At 37.5% G+C, this 12,504-nt stretch overlaps 1 protein-coding gene across 1 annotated transcript; it reads left to right on the plus strand.

Moving 5' to 3' along the window:
- The first annotated feature begins 219 nt into the window (after positions 1-219).
- Positions 220-10,663, plus strand: LOC110676121. Its single transcript, XM_021842744.1, has 6 exons — positions 220-443; positions 508-666; positions 741-828; positions 9,684-10,167; positions 10,225-10,408; positions 10,469-10,663. The coding sequence occupies exons 1-6, from the start codon at positions 326-328 to the stop codon at positions 10,585-10,587; spliced, it is 1,152 nt and encodes a 383-aa protein (XP_021698436.1). The 5' UTR covers positions 220-325; the 3' UTR covers positions 10,588-10,663.
- The last annotated feature ends 1,841 nt before the right edge of the window (positions 10,664-12,504 follow it).

The following is a 12,504-nucleotide window of genomic DNA, read 5'->3' on the forward strand; positions in this document are numbered from 1 at the left end:
TGCATCTTTGTGCATTAAATAGTTAAATCCCTACAGCAAATCATCCTAATAAAAGCTAATGCTTTTTTTTATTGATTCTCGATATGCAATGTGCAGTATGCGAAAGTTCTTTCTCTGGTAGTGTGAACGATTCATATAATCTCACGAAGATAATTAACAGGGTAAGGCCCCAAAAATTCCCGTTACCAATCAATTATCACGATGCTCATGACTTAATTCTTCATCCACACGGCGGCAGCAGCTTGTCTTATTGGCCTCATCAATATCGTAGCAAAAGTCGATCAGTTGACACGTGTATTTGATATAGTTCTGAATAGACTCGGAAATGGATTACAATTGGTTCGTTATATTCACATGTGCCATTTTAGGAGCGGTCTCGAGCTCAGATTTGGGAAGTGAAAGTGTCTCCAATATAACCACATCTGATGATCGTCAGGGCAGAGGTGATTAACTGACTTATTCTTTGAAGGTGGAAAGTGTCTCAATTATGTCATTTGAATTTCCCAGAGTTTCCATTCTATTCACTCGGACGGATTGCGAATAGGGTGTGTACGGGAACTAATGGTTTATTGGGAACGTGTCAGATTCGAGGTGAATGTGCTTCAAATGGAGGAATAGGATCAGGACGGTGCAGCACCCTAACTGTCCAGGCTGTGTGTTGCGTGTGTAAGTTCGTGATCTTGGAATAATCCAGTTGTAACATGTTGTGCATTATGACGCATTTATTTGGTTGATTGCAGATATTAGCACCTGCGGTGGATCTGGGTCGAATAATGTAACCTATTTCCAGAACGCTGGCTACCCTATGCCTTACAATGGAGGAGGAGCGTAAGTTTTAGCATAGGATGTAATAATATCTCCATACAGTACGCCAATTTCCTTAACATATTAAATTTCTGAATGGACATTGGATAAGGGTGGCAGGATTCATGATCGTTTTTCGAGTATTCAAAAGCAGTTTTTCGAATCAAAGAAGTTTTTGTGAAAATATGTTCACTATATCCTGTTCTCCTGCTGAAAAACAGTGAATACAATTTCATTACTGTAATTGTAGTTTTGCATGAAAAAACTTTGCAAAATAAAACTCAAACTCTCACCGCTCAGCAAAAACTTAACGGATATCTCTTTTTTGTCTAGATATGTTAACGAGTATACTGTTAACATATCTAGTTTCTAAAAGTGGTTAAAAGATCTCGAGAATGTTACTGTTGTCGGAGTTATGCGGTAATGGCCCACCGCGTCAGGCGTCAGGTCGGCTGAAAAGGGTGCTGAGCTTTTGAGACCCTGGAGGTTGGCAAATATCAAATCATTTTTAGAAAAACGCATTCCCGCCTCAGCCATTGAAACTTTTCGTAAGGAATGCTTTTTAGCTATGCTATTGGAGCATGCTTGTCCGTTGTCTAGTGCTAGTTACAGTCTGTGCAGCTAAATGGCTGAAGACGATGTCCGTGTTTTTTAAATCCTTTATGGAACGGTACTGGGGTAAGTTGGTCGCATTCCTTTATTTTGGCACGTACGGCGTCTCGAAAAATCGTATGGACACGCTGTTTCGACGCCATCATCGATTGAACTGACAGCACCCGAGCGAGAAGAAACATTAATTTCAAGCGTGTGCTAGAATCAGGGCGTAAGTCGCATGATCGATTTCTCTTCATCGATCTTCTCTTCTGTGAATAAAGCTGACAAGATGCGGGTTTGTTAGTATTTTTTCACTTTAGCACGCTAGGCAGCGATGCAATCTTCACGGTAGCTTGCGAATACCCTTTAATGGGTAAAAATTTACCTATTTCCGCTAGAAGTGCCTCTCCACATTTAATGAGTAAACACGGTTTACTCTTTAACGGGTAAAAGCGGTTTCTGCCAATGGAGGGGTATTTTCTACCCGTTTTGTAAATCGCCCTCGTGGCATAAAAAGGGTAAAAATTCAATAATTATTACTTCAACAAAAAACAGTGACCTTTGGAATAAAGTTGTCGAAAAATAAATTGTTTTTATTGCAAATTCAATATTCTACATCCCAAATAAATGAATTACATATAAATTTTATCATTAAACTAATCAGTCCTCCATATCCATATATGCAGAACAGGTCCAATAACATCTGCTGATGCCTGCAGGATCAACGGAAAAATCTGGAATTATTTCAAAGTGATCATTTTGAATTGACTTAAACAATGGTTATAGTGCTTTACTTACCGTTCTCTTAAAATAGCTTACATGAAAAAATACAAACATTAAAACTAATTAAATATTTGTAGATTTATCGATGTAGATTTATCGATGTGTAGAGAGGATCGATGAAGAGAAATCGATCATGCGACTTACGCCCTTATTCTAGCACACGCTTGATTTCATTTATTTAGTTGACATCTAAACAGATAACAGGCCACCTTCTGGATAATGGGTTCGCCGTAGAGTTGGGCGAGCTCGTGGTTCATCCTTCGCCGCCACACACCGTTCTCCTGCACACCGCCAAAGATCGTCCTAAGCACCCGAAGTTCGAAGACTCCAAGTGCTTGCAGGTCCTTCTCGAGCATCGTCCACGTTTCATGCCCATAGAGGACTACCGGCCTTATGAGCGTTTTGTACATGGTACATTTGGTGCGGGCGTGAATCTTTTTTGACCGCAGCTTCTTCTGGAGGCCATAGTAGGCCTGACTTCCACTGATGATGCGCCTCCGTGTTTCACGGCTAACGTTATTGTCAGCCGTCAGCAAGGATCCAAGGTAGACGAACTCGTCGACCACCTCGAACGTATCCCCGACTATCGTAACACTGCTACCTAGGCGAGCCATGTCGCGCTCGGCTCCACCAGCTAGCATGTAGGGTAATTCGCTAATTGTTGAACGCTACCCAAATGTTGAACGATCTGTAGAAACCATGTTAAAACAGGAAATTGAACCATTTTCAAACAGTTTCAATAAATTATACAGATTATTTTGTAAGTTAGCTGTACTATTGGACACAATAAATTTAATTAGCACATTAATTTCTTAAGTGAAATATTTATTGAAAATTTTTATCGCTAGGTGAAACGAAAATTTCGATTCTCTTAGAAATAAACTTAAGCAGGGGCTGCTATGAAATAAGCTGTGTAGTAAAACATACTACGTATATTGGGTTAAGCACCTATTCACGATATCAGTAAAAGTCTGCTTTAGTTATTTTCTAAACATCCGTACAATTTACTCGTACCTATTAATTACATAAAAACTTTTTCAATTGCACTTTCGTTTCACGTACATTTGCCATTTGTTGAACACTAGCATAGCATGACAGTCTTGGTTTCATCGACAGTATTGCCAGATTTTTGATTTTCGTAGCAAACACCTTTATTGAAATGGAATATTTCATTACACAATATAGTATTGTTTATTGCTTCAAATATCTGTTGAATAATAATTATTAAAAAAAATCCTATAATGGTGTCTGTTGCAATGATGAAAAACGCGATTCAGTAAAGTATAATTAATTGCAACCCTGGCTATATCCTGAATCTTTCTTCGAATTTCACTATCTTCACTATGGCATCAATGCCATCACCGTTTGTTTGTTTACATCATGATTGAAATTGCGCATCGGCTGCCGATTTATCCGGAGTATAACCTCAATCTCGCGATTGAAGCTGTAATGTCGAAGGTAATGTACATTAGCAGAAGCCGCTAAAGTCTATGGAGTGCCGAAGGGGACGATCCACTTCCGTCTCAGCCCAGAGGGGTCAGGAAAAGTGATTCGCGGACCTTACCCTGTCCTCACAACCGACGAGGAGCGCGAACTTGCAAGTGGAATGAAGGCGGGAGTAAAGCGGTCAACATTTAGCTACAATCGTTCAACATTAGGATAAGATGGGTTATGTGTGTGTTCAACAATTGGGTGTAGAACTATATTTTTAAATGTATATTTTTTTATTTCAAAATGGACATTACAGTACCAAAAATGTAACAGGAATAATGTTAAACAATCGTCTACGGTCTTGAATGCTCTTTTTAGCAACCTTTCTATCAGAATTTCCATTAAAATCAAATAACATAAAAACGTCTATCTTAACCGTTCAACATTTGGCGATTTACCCTACTTTGTCTTGGACGCATTAATCCACCAGTCCAACTTTTGCAGCCTCGCGTTTCAGGCGGGTGTAGAGGTCTGATACCTTTTCAAATGTTCGGCCGACAACGTCCATATCATCCGCAAAGTAAACAAATTGACTGGATCTCGTTAAAATCGTTCCACGGCTTTTGAGCCCGGCTCTCCGCATAACACCTCCTAGCACAATATTGAACAACAGGCACGAAAGTTCATCACCTCTCTTATCAGTCTCGTGAGCTTCCCAAGAAAGCTGTTTTCGTTCATGATTTTCCATAGCTCTACGCGGTCGATACTATCGTATGCCGCCTTGAAATCGATGAAAAGGTGATGCGTTGGGACCTGGTATTCACGCCATTTTTGGGGGATTTGCCGTACAGTAAAGATCTGGTCCGTTGTCGATCGGCCGTCAACGAAGCCGGCTTGATAACTTCCCACGAACTCGCTTACTATAGGTGACAGACGACGGAAGATGATCTGGGATAATACTTTGTAGGCCGCATTTAGAATGGTGATTGCTCGAAAGTTCTCACAATCTAACTTGTCGCCTTTCTTGTAGATGGGGCATATTACCCCTTCCTTCCCTCCGGTAGCTGTTGCGGGATGCGTTGAGCTTCTGATAGAACTTACGCGTTTCTTGAGACCGGCACAGCTGTTCCATCTCCTCCCACTCCGTTTCCTCCAGGCGGGTTTGCTGTTGCCGTTTCCGTCTATAACGTTTCACCTTCTACCGGGTCCCTTGCTGCAGCATGACCACCCGCGCTGCATTTTTCTCCTCCAAAACCTCCTGGCACTCCTCGTCGAACCAATCGTTCCGTCGACTTCATTCCACGTACCCGACGTTGCTCTCAGCTGCATCGTTGATGGCTGTTCTCCTGCAGTCCTCAAGAGGGGCTTCATCCCGCTCACCCGCTTCCGGTAATGCAGCTACAAGGTGCTGCGCGTATGCAGCTGCGACATCCGGTTGCTTAACTCAAGAGCGGTCGTGCATTCAGCCCCGCTCGTATTGGGTGTGAAAAGCGACCTTTCCTCAGGGTGCGTGTACTCAGTACACGCATGCGACTGATCTTGGGTTAAGCCGCTCTAGGTCATACCGGGGCGGCCGTCGGTACTGTACGTTGTTAACGACGGAGAGTTTTGGGCGCAGTTTGGCCATCACCAGATAGTGGTCAGGGTCGACAAAGATGCTTGCTTTATTAATTTGATAATGGGAAAATAAGTGAGAGGAGATAAATGCTTCAGACTGTTGGAAAATGTGTTTTTTTTTATTTTGCATAATGGTTGATATGCTAGTAGATGAAAGTAAGTAATTCAGATAAATTTTCCAATATTTTTTTCAGTTTAAAATAGTTTTAATATATAATGGATCGATACCCTTGTGATGGCATGTTTACTAATGTGCGCACGAATATTTTCGAGATATTGAAACTTTTAGAAGAAAGTCTTAAGAATCTACTATAAGTTGCAGTTACCCTACTCTGTGTTGCAAGTGGGTCACATGAAATTTAACTTGTTAATCTACCTCATAATACTTAGCGTTACCGTCAATCACATAATTAACCATATTTTAAGGCTGCTTACGTATTTTAATTACTGCAGTAATTGTGAAAATTGTGTTATTGTTGCTATGCTTGTCAGAAAACCAATTTCACGATGGAGTTATTTTTAAAGTTTGATTGAACAGGAAATCTCTTCCGCTATATTCTTGTTAAATTTTGAAATTCAATATTGAAAACTTCAAAATAATTTCAATACTATTAATATAGTCCTCGGAATGTCCGAGGTGCCTCAATAATATGTTTAATGAGGATTTTTATTTTATTTTATTTTTGCTAAGGCTGGGGTATAGAGCGCCTTAAAATATTTCGTTTCTTTTCGCAGGATGTTGTATTGTTGATCGATTCTACTTTTAATGAATCTCAAAATAAACTCATACATACAATAATTTATGGAATAAGCTTTGGTTGATTGGCAAAGAAAACTCTCTATGAATAACTAAGTGCTCAACGAACTCTAAGCTGGAAAGAAGGCTATGTCTCAGCAGACGTGTAATGCCAGACAGAATAATAAGAAGAAGAAATTTAATGTATTCTAGTCATGTATAACAGTCGAACTTCCAACATATCCAATCGAATGAGTATCGTATGGCTTATTAAATCCTCAAAGACACATAGGACAGTTCTGTTAACCTAATATAGTATGAACATAGTAAACAAATTAAAATCAATTTCTACATTGTCATCTTTCTTCAAAAATCATGTACGCCTCTTTAAGATACATCATCAATAGACGCTTTTGAACTTGTTCTTTACTACCATTTCGGTACTCAGAAACGAAGTCATTGGCTCCTGGCATAGGCCTACTAATATCATCACTATCAAAGAAATCAATAACAACCTGTTTATTTGCTCACTAATTCCATGCTCACTTCGAACTCTTGTTGTGCATAGAATGCCCTGTTCATTCACAAGTTTTTTTCACTTGTCTTACCATGTAAATTGGTGCCTCGAACTCCTCGACAATTTTGTTGATCGACCACGACTTAGGAAGAACCGTTAATAATTTCAACTGGTCATTTCTGTCAACACCAGGTGAGTTGAATTTTTCTTTGATTGATGATTTCCTCGAACGCCTCCACCTTGACGACGTCCATTGCATCCATGCCAAGTATATCATGACGTACAGCTTTGGTGACCTCCACTGACTTTTTAATTCGATAGTCCAGGCTCCCCATGTTTCTCGACGAGATTGGGGATAAATTCAACGTTTCAATAATACTGTTGATTTTTTCCACGTTGTAGGGGTCTAGTTATTCATTCACTGATGGGACGGATGGCAAAGATGAACAGGACGGGACTGCTTCTAAAATATAAAATAATGTCGAATTAATATATTGATATGGGTTCTATGTAAACAATCTTTGTTGTTTAATGTGCTGCAAAGTTAATTTTTCTTACCTAGCATTTCAGAAAGGTTAAAAAAACTTTTATGTGGATTAATTCATATTTTTCATGGTCAATTTGACAAATTTAAGCTGGGAATGGAAAAAAAATAAAGGAAAACTACATTTGCGGATATTAAAACTTATTAAAGTTTTCGTAAGCAGTCTGCCAATAAATGATAATAATACTTGATCCACTTACCCCACCTCATTAAAAAGTAGGGGTAAGTGTACCATGTCAAATATATCTGTATTTATTTATAAAAATCACATATTTTTCATTGTGATTCACTCAATTGGAACTGAAATGCACACCATGTGTCGAAAAAACTAATAGTATTCGATTTTAGACAAAGATACAATGGATTTTTGATTGATGGAAAACAATTTTCAAATTAATTGATTTTTGCGGCTAACAAGTTTGCTTGTGTTAGTGTGCGTGTAGTACCAGTTTTACAATAGTATCAGTGTGGGCGTAAGAATATAACCTAAAATGAAGCAATGGAGCGAAAACATTCAATATATTCAAGTATTTATGCTCAATATGGACAAATGATCCACTTCCCCCACTGTACCTTATGTAAAGTATCTTAGTTTCACATAGTCTTCACGCCCAGAAAGTTTCATTGAATTCTGAAGGGGTGCTGCCAATCCCTTTGTCGAGTTGGCGTGAAATCCATCATATACATAGCACTAAAGGTTTTGGCATGTGAAATCCGCGATCGACACAAATCTGCCTCATTAGGAATGCTCGAAATATTTTGTTTGCTGTACATGCATTTTTTGTCTAGTTATTTAGGGTCATTCGGGTTTGAAAAATGTTAATTAATAACATGCGATGCTTATGCCGCTTCAATGTGCAAAAAAAATGTTGGTTTAATTGCTCTAAGGGAAATTTGAACACCCCCGATTTCCTATCGTACTAAATTGCGGAGTATTGACATCAAATATGTGAAATAATTTTGCAAATCGTTTGAACCATTGCTGAGATATGGCTAATTGAGAAAGGTACAACTGATATTTGATCCCGGGACTGTTAATCATGTTCTAGTATTGTCAATGACATGCTACAAAAGTTCATTTGCAAAAAATTTCTATAGACTCCCTTCATTATAAAATCAATCACAAATAATTGATTTTCCATATGCTCTAGTGAAGGCATTACGGAGTCAATTCCATTATGTAACTAAATTACCTTTTGTGGCAATTTATTCTAGATAATTTGATGAACCCTTTTAAAAAAATCCTTTTAAATTCTATTTCACATGCAACTCATGGGTACATGTTGCATAATATGGTGAACGTCTACATCACAGGAAACTAGAACTTTTAGATTCCAATTGTGGGACATAATTCGTAGGAACTTCGAACTTCAAAATCGATTTTCTTAAAAAATAGGTTTTACGCTCCTTGGATTAGATCCCCTTCAATTTATTTAGATTGTTTCGCATTGTTCTATTCATTAGAGATAGCGTCTCGATCAAAAAGATTAAAATTGCGAAGGAAGATTCAGCATAGGCCAGACGAAAACAAACGATCGTCAGCTAAAAAGAAGAGAACCTTAATTATGAGTGCTGAACTTTGCTCAGTTATACAGACTATTCTGCTAGGAAAATTATTTTATGAATATTATAAATAGAAGATTGACTTTGCTCAGAGGTTGCAAATAATTAGAGACAATGGAAAATCGCGGTAAAATTTCGTGGTTAACCAAGGCGATAAAACTATAATTGTCGTGGTCCCATAGTTTTGATCATGTTCTACATAACATTGCATGTTTACAGTAAATATATCTTTCAGACAGTCTGTGACAAAAGTTAGTAATCAAACGCTGGTTTTCCATACAACATGCCCAGCTTCTGGTAGTCCGAATTGGAAATTTGGACGACGAACTACAAAAAAACTGAAGTTTTGTTAGTGGTGAGTTGATAAAATTTCATTCATTTTTTCGTAGAGTTTCATAGGGTTGTTCAAAGACAAAAGTAAGTAACCGAGAGATTTTTAAATATAATAAAAAATATTTATTAAAAAACGGTGAGTTGTGGGTGGTTGAATTGTAACGATTTCATAACAGACAAAACTTCATGTTTTTTGTACTTCAACATAAAAATTTCAGCCAATAAGTAGTACCCCAAAAGGTTGGATTTGCATTACATACACGCAAACAAATTTTGTTGTATAATCTACCGAATCCATGGTAGAATTAAGAACTGCACCAACGATTTTCAACCGACTACAAAAATCTGTTGAGTTTACTATAATCTGGTCAAAATTACTGAGCAGTGCAGTGGATTTGACAATGTCCATAGTAGCATCCACTACAAAGCATTGTATTTCAATCCGTGACACCCACCGTACAACACAGTGTGGTCAAAAGTATGATGCTAAACTTCTCAAATCAAGAATGTTTCTAGTCAAAAATACTACAACTCTGGTTAAATCAACAGAAGAAATTTTCTTGTGTAGTGATGGTGACTATGTTTTGGTAGAGTTAACAGATTAATATAGTCGGTTGAAAATCGTTGGTGCAGTTCTTAATTTTACCATGGATTCAATAGTTTCTACAATAAAATTCATTTCAGTGTACAGAATAAACATCTTAAGGATCATAGTTTCAAATGTTACATTACATTACACATTTTTTTTACATTGTTACCAGCTGCACATACACGGTAATACCACCAGACAGCACTGTTTGCCAGTTGAGAGTGGACTTCAGCGCATTTACGCTCTCGCAACCGAACGGAGACGGATTATGTTCGGTTGATAACATCCAAATATTTGGCGGTAGCTCTCGGGTGCCAACAATCTGTGGTGATAATAATGGACAGCATGTGTATGTCAACTTCAATGGGCAGAACTCGATCACTATTACCGTTTCGACCACTGCGGCAACATCCTTCAACCGATTGTGGAATCTACAGTTGAGCATGATTTCTTGTACGAGCACTTATATAGCTCCGGCCGGATGTTTGCAGTACTTTTTGGACAGCGCAGGAAATATTCAAAGTTTCAATTATGGCTCATCAGCTAATTCGGCATTCAGCGCTATGGGGATGGTTGGTACTCGACAGATGTCCAACCAAAACTATGGAATTTGCATTAGAGCAGGAGCCGATCAATGCTCAATATCATACAACGTGGTACGTATTAGTATAAACCTAATTTTATTAAACACTGCTCTAATAAATGTTTATTAGCCCTCAGGAGACCTTTATGCGTTTACGGTAACGGGTGACGTATTAGCATTAACACAAGATATGCTCGGTACTCCTGGCGTCGCTATGGTAGGAAGCGGTTGTATGTCGGACTATCTCATTATTCCGAATCCAACTGGTGTGGCGAGTGACAGGTTTTGCGGTATGGCAATAGAACCAGTTACAAGTATGTATGGTATGATGTATATAAATGCATTGGTCTTAATGAAGTTACTGCTCATTTCAGGTTCGCCTCCATTTGTATTGTATTACATCACGGATAGTTCTGATGGAGGTGATGTTGCGAATCGAGGATTTAGCTTGCAGTATTCTCAAAACTCTTGTCCAATTTCTGCTAAAAAATAGTGTAGATTATGTTATGTTAACAATTATGAATTTTACTTTTTTATGACGTGCCCTATTTTTGCCAAGAATTTTTTCGTTATTATGGTCAAATAATGTGATAGCAAATAAATAATTTTTCTTATGAAAGTGTTCTTGTTTATTTGACAAATTTGCATACGAACTACACCACAGTTTAATACTTTAACATAAATAATATTTCAGTATTTGTTTATTATTTTGGTATCGTTCTTTTTGCCGGGAAGTGCGTGGAGAATGCCCGAGCAATTTCAGTTTGTTATTTTCTCCGATTGCGCGCCATTTTTTCTGAGTTCTTTTATATAGCCGAGCAAATGAGTGAAGCTGAAAGTGTATTGTGGCTGCTCAGTAAAGGATGACGGATCAATTGGTGAGCTCGTTTCATGTTCTTATTTCTATGTAATATGTATGACTGCACATTTAATCGTTACAACAGTAGGACGTTACTATGATTTTTTAACAAACTATGAATGGTTCGTCACTGTGAGTGTCGGCATAAACTCTGATTCATAAATTATTTATGTTTTACATTTTTTTAAACACCCCCTTGTTACCTTTATGTCTGTAATTAGAAAAAAATTGAGAGAGAAGAACACGGTCTCCAAATAGCAAAGGTTACACACTAACATTCCTTTCCCCATCCCACCTGACTGCAAGGATGTGGCTGGCGCCGTTATTGATCCTGTATAAATAGTGGCATTGAATTATGCATACTGAAGAATATTATGGCCAATCCCAGTCGAACTTCTAGTTTATTATTTGTGCATTTCAACTGACTTCGGCCAATCACGGAATAGCAACCATTGATATGTGCAGTCAGTCTAAGCTAAGCTAAGCTATTTATTTTGGTATCGTCAAACGGGGTAACTCTCAAACTTTTTCAATTTTAAAGTAATATGGATAAAAAATGTAAGGATTCAGATGAGCATAAACCAATCTGGTAGCGTAAAAAATTCAAACTCTCGCTAAAATCTTCTGATTTATACCTAACGACAATAACCGGTGGTATAAATTATAATAGTTTTACTCAATGCTACAGAAAACATCAATTCGGTTACATATCGTTGTGCTGCAAATTTCACTCTTGTTGCAAGTAAAATTTGATTGTAGGTACATTTAATTCTTTGAAAAAGTTTTGCAATCAAATCACGATCTCATAAAAGAAACATTGTTTGTTGCAGCATAACTTACCATAAAAAAATTAAATGGGATTTTTTTGGTTTTTCTTTTACACGTAGGTAGGTACCGATTTAAACCAGTTTTCGAAACCCTCTACTTTTTTCTTTAAATATGTGTGTTTTTAGTATCGGTTACCTGGTTTTGAAAATATTACGATGTTCTTATGTACAATAAATTCGACTGCCATTTTGTTTTTAGTCAATTTACCAAAAAATAATATGGGCATTACAATTCTAGATATTAACCCCTCTATCGGCAGCTTCATTTTTACCGCCAAAAAAATATTCAAATCGTGATAACTTTTTTATTTCTTGATATTTTTGCAGAATTTCTTCACAAGTTCTCAAAAAACTCTTCTTGTTTAATCGTGTCTATATTAATCGTTGGTGATCTGGTTTTGAAGATATTTCAATGTTACTTGGGGGACCGACATTAAAGGTCTTTGGCGGCCATTTTGTTTTACGTCTATTTATAAAAAAAACTAAATGTGGGCTATATAACACCAGTTAATTAGGAGAATCTCTGAAAAATCATACAAATCGGTTTAGTATTCTTGAAGATATCTGAATATTACGATATGAAGTTTTCAATATCTTTATCGCCCATCGTGGTACCAGACACGTAAATGCTCATCACTCGAAGACGGCTGCACCAAATTGCTTTATTTTTTTTCACAATAGACTCTCATTAATATAGTGTTTCGTAGGGTGGACATATTCGAAA

The sequence above is a fragment of the Aedes aegypti genome, chromosome 2 (genome assembly GCF_002204515.2).
Source record: "Aedes aegypti strain LVP_AGWG chromosome 2, AaegL5.0 Primary Assembly, whole genome shotgun sequence".
Taxonomy (NCBI): Eukaryota; Metazoa; Arthropoda; class Insecta; order Diptera; family Culicidae; genus Aedes; species Aedes aegypti.

What these genes read in the sequence shown, in the direction of transcription:
- LOC110676121 (XM_021842744.1), top strand. Translation starts at nt 326, where the DNA reads ATGGATTACAATTGGTTCGTTATATTCACATGTGCCATTTTAGGAGCG. An exon ending in CCAGGCTGTGTGTTGCGTGT is followed by an intron (nt 667 to 740) that starts GTAAGTTCGTGA and finishes GGTTGATTGCAG; the next exon opens with ATATTAGCACCTGCGGTGGA. An exon ending in GGCAATAGAACCAGTTACAA is followed by an intron (nt 10,409 to 10,468) that starts GTATGTATGGTA and finishes TGCTCATTTCAG; the next exon opens with GTTCGCCTCCATTTGTATTG.